The following is a 23,470-nucleotide window of genomic DNA, read 5'->3' as shown; positions in this document are numbered from 1 at the left end:
CATAGAGAAACTCTCAAAAAACAAAACAAAACAAAAAAGATGATGGTAATGATGAAGAAATTTGCTCAATAGACAAGTCAATCAAACATAAGTGTATAAATTATCAAATAATTATGAAATAAGCCACCTTTGTTAGTACCATCCTGACCAATATCTTAACAATGTGTCCTGCAGAGATGTCTCAGGGGTTAAAAACACTGGTAGAATTCCAGGAGACCCAGGTTTGATTCTCAGCACGTACATAACAGCTGACTCCCATCTGTATTACAGTTCCAGGGGATCCAACATTCCCTTCTGGCTTCCAGGGTATCTGCACATGGTGCACAAGCATGCAGGCAAAACACTCTACATTAAAAAGAAAAGAAAAAAGATCAGAGCATCACTAGTACTCTGATGAGCCCTGTACCTAGAGAGATCTCTTCTGAACTATGCAGACACACTTCTCTTCCCTTACATTTGAAAAGGGTAGTGTCATCAAAATGAGCGATCAGTTTGTTTCAAAGGTTCATAATCGTGTTCTAAGGGACCACTTAAATATGTCAGCTTAGGCCTTACTTAGAGCCTGTGGTGAATGGGAAGTGGTTCACCGCTGCCTCCACTTAGCCCTTTAATAGTGCTTATGTTGTAGTTTTGCTGTATGTGACCCCAGCATGTAAATTTAAATGTAATTTGGTTGGATATATTTAATTGAATTCTTTTTTCCTCTAGTTACGACCACCACAACCTCCAGTGTACCTCTTTGTGTTTGACGTATCTCACAACGCAATAGAAACTGGATACTTGAATTCCGTTTGCCAGAGTTTGTTAGACAATCTGGATCTGTAAGTGTCTTAATTCAACTCAATTTGAAAGAGATAGTATCTTCAAAATGAAGTTTATTTTGCAGGTGCATAACAATGTCCCAAAGGACACTTAAATGGTTGTGTCAGCTTAGGCCATACCTAGAGTAAACGGGAAGATGAGTTGTGCCTGTCACCTTCAACATGCTGTTGGTTTTGCTTCATGGAATCCTCTTTCATACACCTTTCCTACTTGACTATTTTCAAGCAAGTCTCTGCCATCATATCATTTTACCTTTAAATACCTCCAGGCTTTTTAAGTACAAGATCTTACTCTAGTCAAGGCAGGCCTCAAACCCACTGGCCTTACACCTTCATCCCTCTTCTTGCCTTGGCCTCTTGAGTGCTGGTATTATAGACATGAGCTACTGTGCCTAGTCATGGTATGATTTTATATATATATATATATTTTTAATTTATTTATTTTTTACATGCAGACCCCACAGTTTCCCTTCTCTCCTCGCAGCCTGCCTGTCTTCCCCATCCACTCCTTCTCCATTCTCTTCAGAAAAGGGCAGGCCTCCCATGGATATGAACCAGCCATGCTATTGTATCAAGTTGTACTTAGACTAGGCACCTCCTCTGCTATTAAGGCTGGACATGGTGACCCAGTAGAAGGGAAGGGTCCCCAAAGCAGACAGCAGAGTCAGAGACAGCTCCTGCTCCCACTATGTAAATGTGCTAACACATGTTACACAAGTGTAACATGTGTGTTGAGGGCCTAGGTCCATCCTGTGCAGACTCCCCGACTGTCAGTTCAGTCTCTGTGAGCCCCTATAAGCCCAGGTTAGTTGATTCTGTGGGTTTTCTTGTGGTGTCCTTGACCCCTCTGGTTTCTATAATCCTTCCTACCCTTATTCCATAGGATTCCCTGAATTCTACTAATGTTGAGCTGTGGGTCTCTGCATCTGTTTCCATCAGTTGCTGGATGAAGTCTCTGTGATGACAATTGGGCTAGGCACCAATCTAGGCAAAATATCGTTAGGAATCATTTCATTGACTTTCGGTGATGGGGACAGGTTTTCAAGACAGGGTTTCTCTGTTTAACATTCCTGGCTCTCCTGAAAAATCACTGTGTAGATCAGACTGACCTTGAACTCATAGAGATCTGCCTGCTTCTGCCTCCCAATTGCTGGGATCAAAGGCGTGCACCACCACCACTACCCGGCTTCACCCAGTTTAATGCATATGTTTTAAATGTTATGTACACATGATAGAATTTATAAAAATTAGTGTGAACTTTTAATATAAGAAATGCATAGGCCAGATTTCATCACAACTCCTTCTCACATTGGCCAAAAGGGCATTCTTGCTTCTGTCTGTATTTCTATCTCATGTTCTATGCTGTATATTATGTGGCAACTGTGTGTGGCTGAGAAGGAACATTCAGTCACCCAGGCATGGAAAAGGCTGGAAGCTAGTTCCTTTCTCACTAATTTTGTTCCATATATTGGGTCCTTTAAAAACAGATATTTCTGCTCCTTTTTGTTCTTATAGGCATTAAGTAAAATAAAAGGTTTATGTAATTATTTTAAATAGATGCAGTAGCTAAATTTACATTTAAACATTGATATAAATACCTATATGTGCTGGGCCACTTTCTATCCTATAACATTGGATGCCTACCTGTGACACTTTGCTGAGAGAGAGAGAACACCGATTAAAACTTCCTTGTGAATTTATTTCCAGGCTTCCTGGCAACACTAGAACAAAAATTGGCTTCATAACATTTGATAGCACTATTCATTTCTACAGTCTTCAAGAAGGTCTCTCCCAGCCTCAGATGCTAATTGTTTCAGATATTGATGGTAAGTGTTATACACTTAAACTTACTGAACTGCCTGGAGAATTTTCCTGAGTGTTTGATAAATTGGTATTGTGTGACATGACTCTAGTATAATGAAGAAAAAACTTTGTATTTCAGAGCTCAAACCACTGAATAGCTCAGGCTGGCCTTAAACTTGTATGACACCATACCAAGCTGAAGGGAAGTCTTGGGTAGAAAAATATTAGATTGATGGAGTTGTCAGAATCTTTAAGTCTGGTCTCTTATTTTATCAGAGAGCAAAAGGGTTATGGAGGAGAAGTGATTTCTGAGCAAGGGAACACAGACAAGTTGGTGTTAGAGTTTATGAGAGATGTAGCAGTGAAGAAGTACCTGAGGACCATGAGTGGAGCCATGCAGGTGAGTTCCTACCTGTGCCACACAGACAACAAAGGAACTTGAGTATAGACTGGGAAGAAAAAGAGATGCTGAAAATAGGCCCTAGGGAAACAGTCAGTTTACAACTGATTCCAAGGCTGCTCAGTGAGGGAAAACTAGACACACTAAAGAATGAGACTGTACTGTTTAAAAAAGATCAAGTAGGCCAAACGTGGTAACACATGCCTATGACCCCAGAGCTTGAAAAGGAGACAGGAGAATCACTACAGTCTGAGGTCACTCTATTCTGCATTGTGAGGGCCAGGGCAGCAGGGGGGAAAAAACAAACAAACAGCAACAACAAACAGAAAGAGGTAAACTTGAGTTAAAAATAAATATTTTTAGAAAGGCCATGTGTAGTGGGACACATCTTTAATTCCAGCACCCAGAGGCAGAGGCGGGTGGATCCTGAGTTCCATGCCAGCTTGGTCTACATCATGATTTCCAGGACAGCCAGTGCTATGTAGTAAGGCATTGTCTTTAAAAAGAAAGAAAGAAAGAAAGAAAGAAAGAAAGAAAGAAAGAAAGAAAGAAAGAAAGAAAGAAAGAGGATTAAAAATATAAAGCCTGAGCCTGGCTTGGTGGTGCACGCCTTTAATCCCAGCACTCGGGAGGCAGAGGCAGGTGGATCTCTGTGAGTTCGAGGCCAGCCTGCTCTCCAGAGCGAGTGCCAGGATAGGCTCCAAAGCTACACAGAGAAACCCTGTCTCGAAAAACCAAAAAAACAAACAAAAAATATAAAGCCTGGGGTTTAGAGAGTTGGCTCAGAGGTTAAGAGCACTGGCTGCTCCTCCAGAGGTCCTGAGTTCAATTCCCAGTAAACACCTGATGGTTCACAACCATCTGTAATGAGATCTGGTGCCCTCTTCTGGTGTACAGGCAGAACACTGTATACGGAATAAATAAACCTAAAAAAAAAAGTAGATGGAGAAAATGGACGCCTGTATGCTGTCTTCTGAACTCCATATGCATGCTGTGGTCTCCCTCTATCACACACAAACATATAAATAAACAAACAAACAAACAAACAAACAAATAAATAAATAAATAAATGCTTTGCTGATAGATTGGAGTTCCTCATTTGGTAAGTTCTTATCTAACATTCATGGATCCCGGAGTTTGATCACAATACCACATAAAACCATGTATGGCAAGGTCGGTTGATAGTGGTGTGTTCCTTTAATCCCAGTACTCACAAAGCAGAGGCAGGTAGATCTCTGTGAGTTTAAGGCCAGCCTGGTCTGTAGAGCAAGTTCTAGGACAGCTAGAACTGTTACACAGAGAAACCTTGCCTTGAAAAACAAAAACTCATGCCTGGTGATGAATACCTATAATACCAGCTCTTAACACTCAGAGGCAACCCAGCACCTGGAAGTCAGAGACAGCTGGATCACTGTGAGTTCAAGGCCAGTTCAGCCTGTCTGTAAAGCAAATTCCAGGCCAACTGCAGATACACAGTAAAGTCCTGTCTCAAAAATAAATAAAAAAATAAATAAATAAAGCAGGAGGATCCAAATTCAGATTCATCCTCAGCTACATAGTAAATTCAGTGACAACTTGGAATATGTGAGAGCCTGTCTCAAAACCAAATTTTTCATGTCTATGGTAGCATATACCTGTAATACCTGCCATTGGGAGATATCACAGAAATTTGAGATCAGTCTGAAGAACATAGTAAAGCCCTGTCTTAATAGGCTTTTATGGCTAGGAAAGTAACTAAGTAGTAGAGTGCTCACTTCACAATGCTAGACCCTGGGTTTGATCCCTAGCAAAAGAGAAACAAAATACCAGTTTATCAGAGAATATAGCATATGGAAAAAAGCCCATAGGAGGGGAGAAAATACTTGTAATTATATGTCTGATAATAAATTTATTTATTTTATCTATGTGTCTCTGTTTCTGCTGGTTTTAGCAGGGGCCAGAAGAGGGCATTGGATCCCCTGAAGTTGGAGTTACAGGCGGTTGTGAGTGCCTGACATGGGTGCTGGGATTTGAACTAGCTTCCTCTGGAAGAGCAACACTGAGCCGTATCTCCAGGCCTAATAATCAATTTAATGTGGACAATACATTCAAAATTTATTTTTCTTAGGAATTAATTTCCTTTTCTTAGATGGAATCAAACTAGGAAGAAAACATGGGTACATGGAAAATTATAAGGAATCAGTTTTGATATTTACTTAGCAAAAAGTAAGGATTTTAATGAAGGTTCTAAAAATAAGTAAAAAAAATTTTGTTTTCAGACAAGGTCTCATGCACCCTAGGCTGACCTTGAACAGGAGTTTTTTCTTTTAACGGTATTTTATAAGTTGGGTATGGTAGTGCACACCTGTGATCTCTGCATTAGCGAGACAGAAGCAGAAAGATGATCCAAGTCAGTTTGGGCTTCATAGTAAGACCCTGTCTCTAAACCGAATGAGGGGCTAAGGAGATAGCTCTGTCAGCAAAGTGCTTGCCTTGCAAGCCTAAGGACCTGAGTTCCACCCCCAGAACCAACTTAAGAATGACAGGTGGTGTGCTTGAAAGACTGTCAGACAGGTCCCTGGGCCTCAAAGGTCAGCCAGTCTAGCCTGCCTGGTGAGCTCCAGACCAATGAAAGATCTTGTCTCAAAGGAAGTCGGTGGGATTTCTGAAGATGCTGCTAAAGGTTGTCTTCTGGCTTCCACATGCACTGGAATATACAGTACATGGACATTAAAAATTAAAAACAAAACAAAGCCACATTACCAAATGAGTAAATCAAAGAACAAATATTCTGAGAGGCTCACATAAAGCGACGAGAGCAGCTTCTGGTTCACCTGCATTGTAGTCTCATTAGTAGGGCACTGGTTTGGAATTTCCTTTATGAAGAAGAATCTGCCTTTTGAGTGACAAAAATATTAGTAAACTATTATTTCAGATAAAAATGAAGCATTCTTGCTGAGCATAGTGGGACACACCAGCAGGGAGGCAGAGGCAAGCAGATATCTGTGAGTTTGCGGCTAGCCTGGTCTACAGAGTGAGTTTGAGGACAGCCAGAGCTACATAATGAGACCTTGTCTCAAAACAAAACAAAGCATTCTTGTATGTTCTGTTAACTATTGTCTGCAAAAGTCAGAAGATAGTATTGGATCCCTTGGGACTGGAATTATAGATGGTTGTGAGCCATATGGATGCTGGGAACTGAACCTGTGTCCTCTAGAAGAGCAGCTAGTGGTCTTAACCACTGACCCATCTCTCTAATCCCATAGCTGTCTTTCTAATATTAAAAATGTATCTTTAACAAGTATAGTAACCACATACCATTAATCCTAGCACTTGGAAGCAGAGGCAGGTGGATCTCTTGTGAGTTCCAGGTCAGACTGGTCTACATTAACAGTGTCAAGGCAGCCAAGGCTACACAGTGAAATCCTATTTCAAAAAACAACAACAAAAGATAAATAATAAAATGAATGCTTCTTTATTCTTTCAGATGTTTTTATACCTATGCCAGAGAACTTACTAGTAAACTTAAATGAAAGTAAAGAGGTAAGGCATGCTTTCCTTCCTGCCATTTTACTTTAACACAGTGCATATTTCTGAAATGAACTTTCAATTTTGCTTTTCTTTGATATTTTTAGGCTATGTATCATTTTATATCTACTCTTAGTTCAAGTTCTTGAGATCAGTCTTACACTGATAGTCTTTTAGTCTAAAGCAGCAGGTTCTTTATAGTGGAGCAGAAGACAAGCCTCTTCCAGAAGGAAGAGCACCTGGAGGAGGCCATGTGGGCAGAGGGAGGGTTGCTGAAAGAACACTGCTGGTCACTGCACAGAAGCACATAGCCAGGCTGCTCTCAGTGCTTTTGCTTTTCTAATTCACAGAGTGTCATTGGGTCAGTTCAGAAGAAACTCTTATTACCTGCCTGGAAATTGCCATGACATAATACAGTGAGAGGTGAACAGAATGTGTCTGAAGGGGGGATGTTGTCTACCCTGTACCTGCATATATGGCGTAGGGTAACATTGAACTAGCAAGTCTGTGGTCCCCGCTCTCATCAATGGGGACTGTGCTGTGTAGCACAGAGTATTTTTCCCCATTAATTCTCTCTTATCTGTACAACCTAACTTCAATAGGCAGTTGGTTTGACTTTGTTTTTCTTTTGTAGTAATACTACTAGTTGGCATCGTTACTGGATATCTTAGATTTTGCAACAGGGAGGAGTTAAACTCACTTTGGAACTTAAGAGAATAAAGTATGTAAAGGTGATGGAGAAAGCCATATTCATGGCTTTAAAATAGATAAATTTCTAAATTGAATACATTCTGGACTTACAGTCTTGCTGGACTATTGCATGTGCAAGAACTGTAAGGCTCCAGTTTTGATGTCTTGCTTGCCAATTTATAATGTTTACTTAAAATGGCTTTCTTGTCATTGACCAACTTCATTGTTTCTTGTAGTGTCCATAGATTCTCTGACCATCATCATGATTCAGTGTCCTGTCTATTGTATTGGATAATGATTTATTGTGAAAAAATGTAATTGTAACATTCTTGAGTTTTCTTGCTTTATTTCACAAGCTTGTCCAAGATTTACTGAAAAGTTTGCCACAGATGTTTACTAAGACACTGGAGACCCAGAGTGCCTTGGGTCCTGCACTGCAGGCTGCATTCAAGCTAATGTCACCAACCGGGGGTCGAATGTCGGTCTTCCAAACACAACTCCCAACTCTTGGTGTGGGAGCCCTGAAACCACGGGAGGAACCCAACCAAAGGTCATCTGCTAAGGTTAGACCACCAGGTGTATATATAGCCTTGTCTGTGCTGGTAACCTGTCTCTTAGACCTAAGAGCTTGTTTTCCATTTGTTTGTTTTATTATTTTCTTTGCTATGAGGAAGAGGGACTATAGGAATGAATAAAGGGTTTCACTTTTTTACTCTTTGGTTTTTCCACCTGCCTCTGCCTCCCCCGTATGCTGAGACTAAAGTTGTGCACCACCACCACCCAGCACAGGTTTCACTTTTATGTACACATAACTGTTGTACTATTTTCCCTACCTGCCTGATGCATTTGTTCTTTATCATTTTTAATATCTTAGGCTCTTAGAAATTGAACCTGGTTTTGATGAGAAAGTCTGGAAGACTAAGGAATACATTTGCTAGGGACAAAGTGGAACTAAAACAACCATAAGAACTGGTCATAATAGCTGGGTAGTGGTGGCACACACCTTTAATCCCAGCACTCGGGAGGCAGTGGCAGGTGGATCTCTTGAGTTTGAGGCCAGTCTGGTTGAGAGGGGTAAGGGGAGGAGGGAGAGAGAGAGATGGAGGGAGGAAGGCAGGGAAAGGGGAGAGAGAGAGGAGGAGGAATAAAAAATAAAAGAGAAAGGGTCATGGCAGACTAACATCCAGGGATTGCTTTTGAACTCCTTGTGTGTGTGAGTTAGGAATTTGCATTTCCCAGAAGATAAGAGAAAAAAAGGTCCACCACATACTTCCCGTATCATTACTGGCCAGACAGCCTAAGTTCTACTGCCTATTAAATAGGGGTTAGACATCAGTAACTGATGTATTACATCCTTCTGTTTCTTTGTATATGAAGAGAATATGATGCTAATGCCCACCTCTTAGGGTAGCTGAAATGACTAAATACATGCCATGTATGAATTGTTAGCATGTCCCCAGCATATGGAGCATTTAGTAGGCTAAAGTTAAAATAACAATTACCTTTGTCTATTACAAAATTAATGTAATAGAAGTTTTTCTTTTCTTTTTAAAAAGTACTTCTTTTTAATAATAAACAGAATAAATGTAAGTCCTCAGAAAGTGCTTTAACACTGTGGTATGCCTAAGTGTATATTTATATTTTTTTGATGAATTTAAAATTTTCTCTTTCTATCCTACAATTAATAGGAAATACACCTGACACCATCCACTGACTTCTATAAGAAATTAGCCTTGGACTGTTCAGGCCAGCAGGCAGCTGTTGACTTATTCCTTCTCAGTGGACAGTATTCTGATTTGGCTTCTCTAGGTATGTTCTTACCTCTTTGTTTGTTTCTCTTTGTTTCTTTCTTTCTAAGTTTTTTTTTGGACAAGGTTTCAGGTAGCCCAGGCTTGCCTTGAACTTCCTCTGGTACCCAGGATAACCTTGAGTTCCAGATTGTCCTGCTGCCATCTCTGAAATGCTGGAATTACAGAGTTATGCTGTCATACCCATTAGCAAGTCCTTTTGTAATGATTTTTAAAATGAATGTGAAAATGATGTTACGATAATATTCTGTTTTTCAAATGAGGTCTTGCTGTGTTAACCATGCTGCTGTCCAATTTATTTTTGTTTTTTTCTGAGACAGCATTTGTCAGTGTAGCATTGGCTCTTCTGGAACTCACTCTATAAATCGGGCTGGCCTGAAACTCAGATATCTGCTGCCTCTGCCTCCTGAGTGCAGGGATTAAGGGGTTGTGCTACTATGCGTGGCAAGTGTTCTCCATTCTTGAGCTCAGTAATAATTCCCTGTCCCCCACTCTAACACACCCCACCCTCTCAAATAGCTTGAACCATAGGCCTGTGCCACCATGCCTGGCCACCTTGCTAATCAGTCAGTTTAATGTATTAAAACCTAATACTCTTCTACCTTTTTCCCTTTCTTTTCTTTTCTTTTGAGTCAGGGTCTCTATACAGAGCCCTGGCTGTCCTGAAACTCACTATGTAAACCAGGCCAGCCCCAAACTCCCAGAGATCTACTTGCCTTTGCCTCCCAAGTGCTGGGATTAAAGGCGTGCACTGCCACCGCCACCGCCTGGCAATAATAAACACACACACACACACACACACACACACACACACACACACACACACACACACACACACACACACACACACACACACACCACACGTAAATGATGAAGGGATGACTAAAAGAGAGTGTGTTCTCTTCCAGGCTGTATTTCTCGGTACTCAGCAGGCAGTGTTTATTACTATCCCTCTTACCATCATCAGCACAATCCAGTCCAAGTGCAGAAATTCCAGAAGGAACTACAGAGATACCTCACTCGGAAGATTGGATTTGAGGCAGTCATGAGGATCCGGTGCACCAAAGGTGGGAACACTTTATTTCCCTCATGAGTCTACATGTTGTTGTTTTTAAGGTTTATTTATTTATTTCATGTATATGAGTACTCTATCTGCATGTACACCTGCTTGCTAGAAGGCAGCATCAGATGGTTGTGAGTCACCATGTGGGTGCTGGGAATTGAACTTAGGACCTCTGGAAGAGCAGGCAGTGCTCTTAACTACTGAGCCATCTCTCCAATCCCTACATGTTTTTTGTTTTGTTTTGGTTTGGTTTGGTTTTTAGTTTTTCGAGACAGGGTTTCTCTGTGTTGCTTTGGAGCCTATCCTGGAACTAGCTCTTATAGACCAGGCTGGTCTCGAACTCACAGAGATCCACCTGCCTCTGCCTCCCGAGTGCGTGCGCCACCAATGCCCAGCTTACATGTTGTTTTTTTATACGGTAAAATTATGCAAAGATGTATTGTTGAGTTTTAAAATGTGAAATTATATAACATGCAATTGAAGGGAAAAAAACTATTTAAAAACAGGGAATACTGGGGCTAGAGAAACGGCTCAGCAGCCAAGAACACATACTGCTCTTACAAATGACTCAAGTTATGTTACTAGCATTCACACTGGCTTACGACTATCTGAAACTCCAGCTCCAGGAGACCTTGGCCTCTGTAGATACCTGCACTCATGTGCATAAACCTACATAGATACACACATGCATGTAATTTAAAATGATAATGATAAAGTCTTTAAACAATATGGAATATTGTGAATGTATTTAAAACTACTGAACTGTGTATATGAAAATGGTAAATTGCATGGTGTGTGTGTGTGTGTGTGTGTGTTTTCATAACAATCATGGTGATAATTTCTTTATTCTAGGTCTTTCCATTCATACTTTCCATGGGAACTTCTTCGTCCGTTCTACAGACTTACTGTCTCTTCCCAATGTCAACCCAGATGCTGGGTATGCAGTGCAGATGTCAGTAGAAGAAAGCCTTACTGACACTCAGTTGGTTTCTTTTCAGTCAGCACTCTTATATACATCAAGTAAAGGTACGTTTTGTTTGTATTTATTCTCACAATAAATGTGTTTTGGAGACAAAGTCTCACTCTATAGCTCTGCTCTGACTATCATAGAACTAGCTGTGTAGACCAGACTAGCCTCAAACAGGTGGGTTCACCTACCTATGCCTCCCACCCTCTGAACAGATGTTTAGGTGTATAGTGCTTGGTTAACTAAGCACAAAGTATAAGGGTCAAGTAAGCTTTATGGTGTGTTGGTGTCTATTATAGTTTATGATCCTATCTTCAGCACAATAGATATTTATAATAGATAATACAGATTATTTGTAATGATAAGAATCTTATTGTTGTTCTTGGTAGTCAAAAGATTTTCTTTTTATTTTTTATTTTATGTTGATTGGTGGTTTGCCTTCACATGTGTCTGTGTGAAGGTGTCACATCTGCTGGAACTCGAGTTACAGACAGGCATGAGCTGCCATGGCCACATGAGTGCTGGGAATTGAACCCAGGTCCTCTGGAAGTACAGCCAGTGTTCTTAACCACTGAGCCATTTATCTAGCCCCACCCCCCATTTCATTTTAAAAGAAAAAAATTTGGGGGCTTTAGCACTCAATAGGCAGATGATCTTTGTGAGTTTTTTCTTTTTCCTTTCCTTCCTTCCTTCTTTTTTTTCAGACAAGATCACTATACATATACAAACTTGAGCTCCTCCTGGCTCCGGTTCCAAGTACTGGCATTATAGACATGCACTTGCACTACCCGCTACTCCCAATAACAGATATTTAACTATGATCAGACACTCTGGTTAAAAAAATTCTCTCTATACTGGAGAGATGGCTCAGTGGTTAACGGTGCTGCTTCCTGCTCTTCCAGAGGACCTAGATTTCTGTTCCCAGTCCCTATGGCAGCTAACAACTGCCTATAGCTCCAGAGGATCTTACACCTTCTTCTGGCTCCTGTGGGCACCCACAGATGGCGTGTACACACACACACACAGACACACACACACACACACACACATGAATAAAAACAACAATAAATCTTTTAAAATCCTATTGGGGCTGGAGAGATGGCTCTGTGGGCAAAGTGTTTGCTGCATGGCATCTGGATCCCTACTATCCAAATATCTATAACCCTTGTACTATAGGGCAGAGACAGGCAGGTCTGGGGCCTTGTTGACCAGCCACTGACTAAGCTGGGCAGTGATAGTGCACACCTTGAATCCCAGCACTCAGAAGTAGAGGCAGGTGGATCTCTGTGAGTTAGTTTGAGGCCATCCTGGTCTACAGAGTGAGTTCCAGGACAGTCAGGCTACACAGTGAAACCCTGTCTCTACAAAAACAAACAAAAAAAGAACATTGACTGTTCTTCCAGAGAACCCAGGTTTAGTTTCCAGCACCCACATGACAGCTCATAACCATCTGCAACTCTAGTTCTAAGGGATCCCATGTCCTCTTCTAGCACCAAGCATGAATATGGTATACTAACATACATGCAGGCAAAACACTCATGAAATAAAAATAAATAAATCTTTAAAAGGCAGGGAATTTATTAGGCATAGTTGCGTGCCTCTCTAATCTTAGCAGTCAGGAGACTCACGGAGTAAGATTATGAGTTGGAGGCCTGCCTGGGCTGAATCTCCATCCTGTTCCGGAGGGATAGAAAGAGAAAGCCAGCATATTACCAAAAATAATTTCTGCTGCCTATTTAGTAATAACTTAAACAAGAAGAGTTAGTTCCATAGTTACAATATTAAGCCTGAAAAAGTATTTTCTGGTACTTTCTGGTGGTATCACTGCTTCTTATGTGACCCTCTGGCTTCTAATAAAGAAGAAATGATTTTAGGGGCTGGCAAGGTAGCTCAGCAGGTAAAGATACCAGTCACCAAGACTGATGGTTTAAATTTGGTCCCCAATGCCCATGGTGAGAGAGCCAACTTGCAGACCTCCATGCACAAGTAAGTAAATAAGCAAAGTGATTGTCCGATGAGTATGGGAAAGGGAAGAAGGAGTGACTTAATATAACCTTTTCCTAAAAAATAGTTATTGTAAAAAAAAAAAAAAAAATGGGCTGGAGAGATGGCTCAGTGGTTAAGAGCACTGCCTGTTCTTCCAAAGGTCCTGAGTTCAATTCCCAGCAACCACATGGTGGCTCACAACCATCTGTAATGAAGTCTGGTGCCCTCTTCTGGCTTGTAGACATACATGCAGGCAGAAGACTATGTACAAAAAAAAAAAAAAAAAAAAAACAGCTGTTGTGTTTTTCCCATAAAGGTGAAAGAAGAATACGTGTCCATACTTTGTGTTTGCCAGTAGTTTCCACCCTGAATGAAGTTTTTCTTGGAGCTGATGTTCAAGCAATTTCAGGGTTATTGGCCAATATGGGTAAGAATTGTTATCAGTTTAAATATTTTACGTCATACCATTAAGCACACATGTATGTTTTTGTTTTACCTAAAGTTGTAACCTTAGAGGTTTTGATGTTTGAGTGTGTGCCTGATTCAGTGAAAAGGTCCACTGCGCTGATTGGGCCTGTTTTGCTTCTGTAAACAGCCTTATTGAAGTATGATTATATATTAAGGAATTTCAGCCATTTTAATTGTTTTTGTTTTTGTTTTTGAGACAGGGTTTCTCTGTGGCTTTGGAGGCTGTCCTGGAACTAGCTCTTGTAGACCAGGCTGGTCTCGAACTCACAGAGATCCTCCTGCCTCTGCCTAATGAGTACTAGGATTAAAGGTGTTGGGCCATTACCACCTTCTTTAAGATTTAAAAAATATTTTTATTTTTACTTTATGTGTATGGGTGTTTTGCCTACATGTATGTCTGTGTATACTTGTATGACTGGTATCTGAGAAGGCCAGAAGAGAATATTAGAGCCCCTAGATCTATAGTTAAGGGTGGTTATAAGCTGCCATGTTAGTGCTGGGAACTGAACCTACGTCCTTTGCAAAAGCAGTAAGTGCCCCTAACTGTGGAGCCACCTCCCAAGCCCCTTAAACAACATTTCTTATAGAAATGTTTAGTATGAACACTTGTTGGAACTGTTGCTAATAAAGCTTTATTAGTTCTGCGTTAGACAACAGATGGCAGTGAACTGTGAAGCAGGGCTTAAACATCTGCACCCTTAACAGCTGAGCCCTTGCACCCAAGAATATTTCATGCAGCCTTAGGTGTACAGGTGTAGGATAGGGATATACCTATACAGATCATGTTTTTATTGATGGTGAATCATAAAGAAACTTTAAAACAAATTTTGGCATATTCATAGTTTCTCCATTTACCATCTACAAAAGCAAATTGCATATTAATGAGATGGGTGTGCTTTATTTTTTCATGGATATCTAGGGTATAGAGTATGTTCAGCACTTCTTATAGTTGTTATATATTTTGGTTTTATTATCATCAATGCTGAGAGAACTGCCTCATATAAATACATAACACAAAATAGCCAAAATATGTTTACAGCCATTATTCTGTCCTGATCTGAAGATTAATTCATTTAACAACTTTTTATGAAACTCAACTCAGCAACTCAAACAACAGTTTTAAAAATGAAACATGGACTGGAGGGATAGCTCAGCCATTAAAGGCTAAGCTCACCAAAACTATAAAAATGAAACATTTGGGGCTGGAGAGATGGTTCCAAAGATACTCTTCCAAAGATCCTCAGTTCAATCCCCAGCAACCACATGGTGGCTCAAAACTGTCTGCATTGAGATCTGGTGCCCTCTCTGGCATACATGCAGACAGAACACTGTATACAAAATAAATTATAAATCTTTAAAAGAAAAAGAACTGTCACAGAGGGGAAAAATGAAACATTCTAATGTATACAGTCCAAAGCTACTTATATGCTGTCAGGACAGAAAAGTATTGAATGTACATTTTTCCTAATTAAACCATTGTGTCTTTTGGGGGGGGGCGGGGGGCTTGAGACAGTGTTTCTCTGTATTGTTTTTGGAGCCTGTCCTGGAACTCGCTCTGTAGACCAGGCTGGCTTCCAACTCACAGAGATCCACCTCTGCCTCTGCCTCTGCTTCCCTAGTGCTGGGATTAAAGGTGTGTGCCACCAACACCTGACAAACCATTGTGTCTTATAAGAGCATGTACAACACTGCCATCCATTACACAAAGCATCTTATCTGAGCCAAGAGGTCTCAGGTTCAGCTGTGTGTTCAGAATAGAGGCTACTGTAGCAAATTCACTGCAGCACAACAAGGCTGAACATTCCCAGAAACACCTTGGGTTTGTTATGTGTGTGTTTGTATTAACTTTTACTTGTTCCAACTTCAAAATCCTTTTGTATCAGGCAGTGGTGTTGCATACCTTTAGTCCCAGAACTCGAAGAGACAGGCAGATCTCTGTGACTTTGAGGCCAGCCTGGTCTACAAAGTGAGTTCCAGGACAGCCTCCAAAGCTACAGAGAAATCCTGTTCAAAGAAAAAACAAAAAACAAAAACATAAACATATGTCACTTTCAAACATATGTTCATAACCTTGTTTAAAATCTGCTGTGAAAAAAATTAATTGGGCATGGTGGTGCATGCATTTAATCCCAGCACAGGGAGGGAGAGGCAGGCAGATCTCTGTGAGTTCAAGGCCTGCCTGATCTACAAATTGAGTTCCAGGACAACCAGGACTGTTACACAGAGAAACACTGTCTTGGAAGGGTGCTTGGGTGGTGGGTGTGTGGTATTCATTGGGCTAGCAAGATGGCTTGCCAACTAGCCTGACTACCTGAGTTCAATACCTGAATTCACATGATGGAAAAAGAATCGACTCCTGCAAACCATCCTCTGACTGTGTGTGTGTGTGTGTGTGTGTGTGTGTCTGTCTGTCTGTCTGTCTGTCTGTCTGTCTGTGTCTGTGTGTCTGAGTGTCTGAGTGTCTGTGTGTCTGTGTCTGCATCTGCCTGTCTGTGTTCTATTCTGCCCTTTCTACTAGAATCACCAAACTTCTGCCTTGTTTCTTTTTTGTCCCTACTCTCACCTCACTAGCTGTCGATAGGTCAGTGACTGCCAGCCTGAGTGATGCCCGGGATGCTTTGGTGAATGCCGTCATTGACTCTCTCTCGGCATACCGATCTTCAGTTCTGAGTAGCCAGCAGCCGGGACTCATGGTTCCTTTCTCTTTGAGGCTTTTCCCACTCTTTGTGTTGGCTCTCCTTAAACAGGTAAGAAAAGCATAGTAAAAATGTTTAAAAGCCTTTTATTCTGTGAAGTTCTAAATATTGTATAAGTAGCTTTAAAGCAGTTAAATTTTCTGAGAATAGGAACTCTGTTATTGAAGTATTGAAGGGATTTATAGCCAAAGAAATTTATGAATAATTTAATGCAATTGCCTCACATATAAGAGATAACTCACTCATCAAGGATTCAGTAATGTGACCACAAATTTAAATGATAACTAGCTTTCCAAAGAAAGAGCTAGAAATTGTATTGTTGGTATAATAAGCCACACATGTATTGCATGTTCTCACTCATACCAGAAGCTTAGAAAAAGGTATTTTCAAGGGACAATTTATGATAAATTTGCTAATTCTACCTGAAGATATTATAGCAGCTGACATTTACAAAATTCTGTCCTTTTTTTAATATTGGGGGGCATGGTTTTTCTTTTGTTACAGAAGTCTTTCCAGACTGGGACAAATGCACGTCTAGATGAGCGAATTTTTGCCATGTGTCAAGTGAAAAACCAGCCGTTGGTTCACCTTATGCTCACCACACATCCCAGTCTGTATAGAGTTGACAACCTCTCAGATGAGGTAAGGTCATCTCCCTGTTCTGTGTCTTTTTCTGAAAATTGTTTTGCTTAATTATACTTAATTATATTCAGTCCAGAAATAAGAGTTTGTTAATTCTTTGTTTTTTTCTAGGTAAATGCACAAAAACCTTGATTTTCAGGGAAGTTCCTAGAAGTGGTGACTTTAAGTTTTCTAAGACACATTCTCTCTTTCTCTAATTTGAGATTTATGAATATACTATAGAAAGTGTCTCATTCTCTATTGCTATGCTAAAACTCAATGACCAAAGGCAACTTGGCAAGGAAAGGGTTTATTTCAGCTTATAGTTGGTAGTTCATCATGCAGAGAAGTTAGGACAAGAACTGATAGGAAGACCAGGGAGGGGTGCTGTTTACTGGCTTGCTTGTTCCTGATGGATTTTGCTCAGCTTGCTTGCTTGCTTTTTTTTGTTGTTGTTTGTTTGTTTGTTTTTCAAGACAGGGTTTCTCTGTGGCTTTGGAGGCTGTCCTGGAACTAGCTCTTATTGACCAGGCTGGTCTTGAATTCACAGAGATCTGCCTGCCTCTGCCTCCCGAGTGCTGGGATTAAAGGCGTGCAACACCAACCCCACCCAGCTTCAGCCTGCTTTCTTACGCTCCCCAAGACTACCACCCACAATTGGGATATTCTCACATCACTCAACTGATTGAGAGAAATGTCCCATATCTGGTGGGGGTATTTTCTCAGTTAAGGTTCCCTCTTCTCAAATGTCTGGGCTGTACCAAGTTGACATAAGTTAGTCAGCACAGAATCTTACATACCCTAGCCACTCTCCTCGAATGTTTAATTTTCCAGTTGGCTGGGTTATAGCTAATTGCTTTATGCCTATAGTTCCAATGAATTTGGGAGGCTAAAGTAAGAGGATCACTGGAACACATAAGTTTGAAACAGCCCTGTCTCAGAAAAGAAAATCCAAAAGATTTAAAAGTAAATACAAAACTATATTGTATTTGTAAAATTCAAGAAAACAAAATTGCTGGGAATAGAGGTACACACATTTAATCCCAGCACCCAGAGGCAGAAGCAGGCAGATCTCTGAGTCCAAAGCCAGTCTGGTCTGCATGCCAAGATCCAGGACAGTCAAAGCTTCATAGAAGAGACCTTATCTCAGGAAGGAAGGAAGGAAGGAAGGAAGGAAGGAAGGAAGGAAGGAAGGAAGGAAGGAAGGAAGGAAAAATTAGTATATTACTGATAACTAAATTCTAGATTTGGTTTGTATTTCATTAATGTCACTTATCTGTTCACTATATGTTATATTCATTGAATTCATTTTTTAAAATAATAGTTAAAAAGCCAAGCTTGGGCCGGGTGGTGGTGGCACACTCCTTTAATCCCAGCACTCTGGAGGCAGAGGCAGGTGTATCTCTGTGAGTTCCAGACCAGCCTGGTCTACAAGAGCTAGTTCCAGGACAGCCTCCACAACCACAGAGAAACCCTGTCTCAAAAAAACGAAAAACAAAAAACAAAAAAAGCCAAGCTTGGTGGCACATGTCTGTAATCCCAGCACTTGCAAGGTGGATTAGGAATTGAAGGCCAGCCTCAGGTATAAGGGGAGTTCTAGGGTTGCCTAGCTAACAGGAGACCCTATCTCGAAACCAAACAATTGGAGCTGAGGATGTACTCTGTTGGTAGAACTCTTGCCTAGCATTCGAGAAGCCTGGTTCCCTCTTCAGCACTGTATAAACCCAGTGTAATGGTTCATACCTGCAGTCCCAGCAATTGGGATGTGGAGGCAGGAGGATCAGAAAAGAAGTTCAAGGTTATCTTTAGCTACATAAGTTGCTGGCAACTACCTTGTATCTAAAGATCTGGTCAAAACAAAACAAAACAAAACGAAAAAGGAGGGACTGGAGAGATGACTCAACAACTTAAGTGCACTGGCTGCTCTTCCAGAGGACCTGGGTTCAATTCCCAGCTCCCACATGGCAGCTCACACCCGTCTGTAACTCCAGTACCAGAGTTTCTGACACCTTCACACATACATGCAGGCAAAGCACTAATGCACATAAAATAAAAATAAACTATGAAAACAACAACAAAAGATGAGAATGGGCTGGAGAGATGGTTTGTTGGTAAAGTGCTTGCTGCATAAGCATGAGGAATTGAGTTAGTTCCCCAGGACTGGGAACCAGAGGCAGGTGGATCCCTGGAACTCAGATGACTGAGTCAACAAGCTTTGGATTCATTGAGAGCTTGTCTTAAAGAATAAGAAGGAGAATAACAGAAAAGACACCTGCCATCTACTTCTACCTACACACACAAGAAATAAATTAAATATGACCAGAATTTGATTTCAATTATTAGAGTCACAGTGGCTTTGTTTAATATATATATTACTCCATCTTTACTATGGATAATTGGTTTGCCTAATTAAGTTCTAAGCTCTTAGAAGTCAAATTCATTTAACTGTAGCTCTAGAGAGCTAGCCATGATACCACATACCAGTAATTTCAAAATTTAAGAGGAGTGGGCAGAAGTTTAAGAAGATCTCTTCAGCAACATAAGTTTGAGGCCAGCCTCTTTCTCCAAAAAAGCACTGAGGCTGGGGATTTGGCTCAACAGATTAAGTGCTTATTGTGGAAGCATGAGGACCAGACTTCAGAACTCACATAAAATGTAAGGCAGGCATAAAAAAGCAACAAGCAAACATGACAACCACTTGTAATTCCATCACTCTGAAGACAGGCAGCAGATCTCTGGAACAAGTTGGCTAGCTAGATTGTCTGGGATTGGTGAGCTCCAGGTTAAGCAAAAAGACTGACTTGAAAAAGTAAAAGAGACACACATCAGTTTTGAGCTGGTGCACAGGTGCACACATACATGACCATGTACCTAGGCACATGTGAACTCGTGCCATATACATGTACATATGCAAATATATGTATGTATATCATGTCTGTGTACCACCTGTTTCTAAAAACTTCACTCTGCTTCCTTCTCCAGGGAGCTCTCAACATCAATGACAGAACCATACCTCAGCCCCCCATTCTTCAGCTCTCGGTGGAAAAGTTGAGCAGGGATGGAGCTTTCCTCATGGATGCAGGCTCTGTGAGTGGATTTACGCAGCCTGATGAGCACTTGGCTTCAGCTGCCTTTCTTTAATCTGTATGATGGTGTTGGCCTTCCTCCTGTTTCAGTGTGCAGTAGTTCTCTGTACAGTCTCATTAAGCATGCTTATCCTTTTGACTTTTTAAAACATAACCGGTGGTAAATGTGTCACACTCACTATTAGGCTGCCTCTCAGAACAGTGTGTTCCTGTTTGCAGGTACTGATGCTTTGGGTTGGAAAAAATTGTGCACAGAATTTTCTCAGCCAAGTTCTGGGAGTTCAAAACTATGCATCAATTCCACAGATGATGGTAAGCTTTTTATGTTAATAATCACAGGGGATTTAAGGGATATTTTAAGTAAGACAAAAACATGAACTCCATTTCCAAATCAGAAATTAATACTCCAAGTTTCTCCTGAAGAGTAAATATGTCCTCACAGATAATACCTTTCTCTCTTCCAACTGTCAGTGCTCATTTTATGGTTTGGTTTGGGTGCTGTGGTCCAAGGACTCTAAGGGATCCTTCTGCCTCAGCTTCTCTAACAGATAGGACCACAACCACACACCACTGTGCCAGGCTCATCTTGGCTTTTTTGTTTGGTTGGGTTTGAGTTTGGGTTTTTGGTTTTTTGTTTTGTTTTGTTTTCAGACAGGGTCTCACTTTGTAGCCCTGGCTAGCGTAGAACTTACTATGTAGACCACATTGGCCTCAAACTCACAGAGAACCACTCTTGAGCCACCATACCTATCCCATCTTGTCTTATAATGGTATTTTGGTTAGCCTCAGAGATGTTTTTATTTTATGTGAGAATGTTTTGCTTGCATGTAAATATGCTACCACATTCAAGCCTGGTGCCTGTAGAAGTTAGAACAGGGTGTTGGATCCCCTGGAACTGGACTTATAGTTGGTTGTAAGCACCATGTGTGTGATGGAAATTGAACCCAGGTCCTCTGCAAGAGCAGTACATGCTCTTGAGCTGAGTTATCTCTAACTGCTTCCCTCAGTTTTTTGACAGGACCTGCTGCTGTGTAGCCCAAGCTAACCTGACATACAAGTTCATCCTACCTCTCCTTCTGAGAATGGAATAGCATGGTGTGTGTGTGTGTGTGTGTGTGTGTGTGTGTGTGTGTGTACACGCATTTCATTTCTTTGGTTTTGTTTTTGAGATAGGTCTTGTGGCTGGGTGTGGTGGTGCACACCTTCCAGCATTCGGGAAGCAGAGGCCAGGCCAGCCAGTGCTATTAACCACTGAGCCATTTCTCCAGCCCCTCATGCATTTATTTTTTAATTTTTAGTTTATCTGTTTCTTCATTGGAGTTGGGGGTATGAATGTCAAGGCTCAAGTGTGGAGTCACTCTCCAGGGGACTAGAGAGATGGCCCAGTGGTTAAAAACACTAGCAGGTCTTCCAGAGGTTCTGAGTTCAATTTCCAGCAACCACATGATGACTCACAACCATCTATAATGAGATCTGGTGCTCTCCTCTGGCCTGCAGGGATACATGCAAACAGAGTAGATAAATCAACAACAAAAAAGTGTGGAGTCAGAGGACAATTTTGGGGAATTGGTTCTTTCTGTTTACCAAGTAGGTCCCAGAGATCAAACTCACGTCATCAGGCTTGGTAGCAAGTGCCTTTACCCACTGAGCCATCTCTCGGTCCTCAGAATTCATATATTTAGAAAGACTTAGATGTCAAGATTATAGTTAGTATATTAGCTTTCAATTCTTGAGCAACACTACTGGACTGGATGAATAGGCATTTTAAGTAATGAAATAAGAAAACTGTTCTATTAGTAATAACCACCTTGATGAGTTGGTTGATTTTAAATTTCATTATGAAGTGAAGAGCTGGGAGGTTTTCCTAGATCAAAACAGTACAAACTACGCCCAAGACCCTGCCACCTGTTTTGTAATTAAGATTTTATTGCAACACAACATATCCATTCACTTACTTCAGGGTAGCAATGGCAAAGTGAGTATTTGCAACAGAGACAAAATTACTTCAGAGCCTAAAATATTCACTCAATGGTTCGACAAAATCATTAGCTGATTGTTAAAATCTGAAGAGTGCTTCAGCCTACTCAGTACATAATAGCACTAATTGGAGTTTTGTTTAACAGACAGACCTTCCAGAACTTGATACACCAGAATCTGCCAGAACAGTAGCTTTCATCTCATGGCTTAGAGAACAGAGGCCATTTTTCCCAGTACTCTATGTAATCAGGTAAGTCAGATTTTTAATGTGTCAGTGTCTGGCCTTACAAGGACATGTTTAGTATGTATACCTAATTTGTAATTAAGCCTTTTAAAAGAACATAATAGGGTCAGGGGATGCAGATTAGTTGGTAGAAACTTATGTAGCATATTTTGGGTTCAGTCCCCAGCACAATATAAAACAGTGCATGGTGACTCATGCTTGTGATCCCTGCACTCCAAAGGTGGAAGCAGGAGCATCACTGTAAGTTCATCTTCAGCTAGAATGAGTCCAAAGCCAGCCTGGACTACATGAGAAACTCTCTCTCTCTCTCTCTCTCTCTCTCTCTCTCTCTCTCTCTCTCTCTCTCTCTCTCTCTGAGACAGGGTTTCTCTATATAGCCCTGACTGTTCTGGCACTCGCTTTGTAGACCAGGCTGGCCTCAGACTCACAGAGATCCCCCTGCCTCTGCTTCCTAAGTGCTGGTATTAAATTCATGCACCACCACTACCCAACTTTTTTTCTTTTGGTTTTGAGACCCTGTCTCAAAAATATAAAAGAATATAGCTGGGTGGTGGTAGCACACACCTTTAATCTCAGCACTCAGGAGGCAGAGACAGGCAGATATCTGTCTCAATTTGAGCACAGCCTAGTCTAAAACGCAAGTTCCAGAACAGTTAGAGCTACCCAGAGAAACTGTCTTGAAAAAAACAAGAAAAAGTAAAAGAATTACTAATCTTTGAATAAGCTTGCTGCAAAAATATCAGTAGTTTCCCCTATCTCTGAATTAAAATTTTCCTAAATATCAGGCAAGTGTTCTCAGAAAAAAACTCTAGACATGGCTTTTGTTTTGTTTTTAAATTCATTTTTTTATGTGTATAGGTGTGTATCAGACCTTTTCTTTTGTCTGCCACTCATCCAGCTCCCAAATCATGACACGGAGACTTACTACTAGTTTTGAATGCTCAGCCTAGCTTATGCTCATTTCTGGCTAGCTCTTTTAACTTAACCTTTTTCTCTTTATCTACCTCATGCCTCAGGGCTTTTTACCTTTTCCTACTTTCTCTATATCTCATTGCCTGCCTGACTTCTTGCCCCAGGCATGCCTCCGTCCATCCATCCATCCTGCCTAGCTATTGACTGTTCAGCTTTTTATTAGATCAACCAGGTGCCATAGGCCTGCAAGATGAAACAGATGCAACATATCTTTACGTATTAAACACACATCCTTATGCAGCATAAACAAATGTAACATATCTTTGCCTAGTTAAAATAGTATTCCACAACATAAGTGTTTTGCCTGCAAGTATATGTATGTGTAACATGTGCATACCTGATGCCCTTGGAAGTCAGATGG

General features: G+C 40.9%; 1 protein-coding gene across 1 annotated transcript in view; it reads left to right on the top strand.

Moving 5' to 3' along the window:
- Positions 1-23,470, top strand: part of Sec24a (SEC24 homolog A, COPII coat complex component) — a 64,739-nt gene that overhangs the window by 38,029 nt on the left and 3,240 nt on the right. The window contains exons 10-22 of the mRNA XM_027427592.2: positions 709-821; positions 2,529-2,647; positions 6,491-6,546; positions 7,578-7,784; positions 8,910-9,030; positions 9,938-10,096; positions 10,945-11,118; positions 13,362-13,472; positions 16,085-16,260; positions 16,714-16,851; positions 19,813-19,917; positions 20,136-20,228; positions 22,040-22,143. Coding sequence (XP_027283393.1) covers positions 709-821; positions 2,529-2,647; positions 6,491-6,546; positions 7,578-7,784; positions 8,910-9,030; positions 9,938-10,096; positions 10,945-11,118; positions 13,362-13,472; positions 16,085-16,260; positions 16,714-16,851; positions 19,813-19,917; positions 20,136-20,228; positions 22,040-22,143 — 1,676 coding nt within the window. The remainder of the gene's footprint in view (positions 1-708; positions 822-2,528; positions 2,648-6,490; positions 6,547-7,577; positions 7,785-8,909; positions 9,031-9,937; positions 10,097-10,944; positions 11,119-13,361; positions 13,473-16,084; positions 16,261-16,713; positions 16,852-19,812; positions 19,918-20,135; positions 20,229-22,039; positions 22,144-23,470) is intronic.

The sequence above is a fragment of the Cricetulus griseus genome, chromosome 7 (genome assembly GCF_003668045.3).
Source record: "Cricetulus griseus strain 17A/GY chromosome 7, alternate assembly CriGri-PICRH-1.0, whole genome shotgun sequence".
NCBI lineage: Eukaryota > Metazoa > Chordata > Mammalia > Rodentia > Cricetidae > Cricetulus > Cricetulus griseus.
The sequence above is the reverse complement of the archived record's forward strand: the minus strand, read 5'-3'. Positions and strand labels throughout refer to the sequence as shown.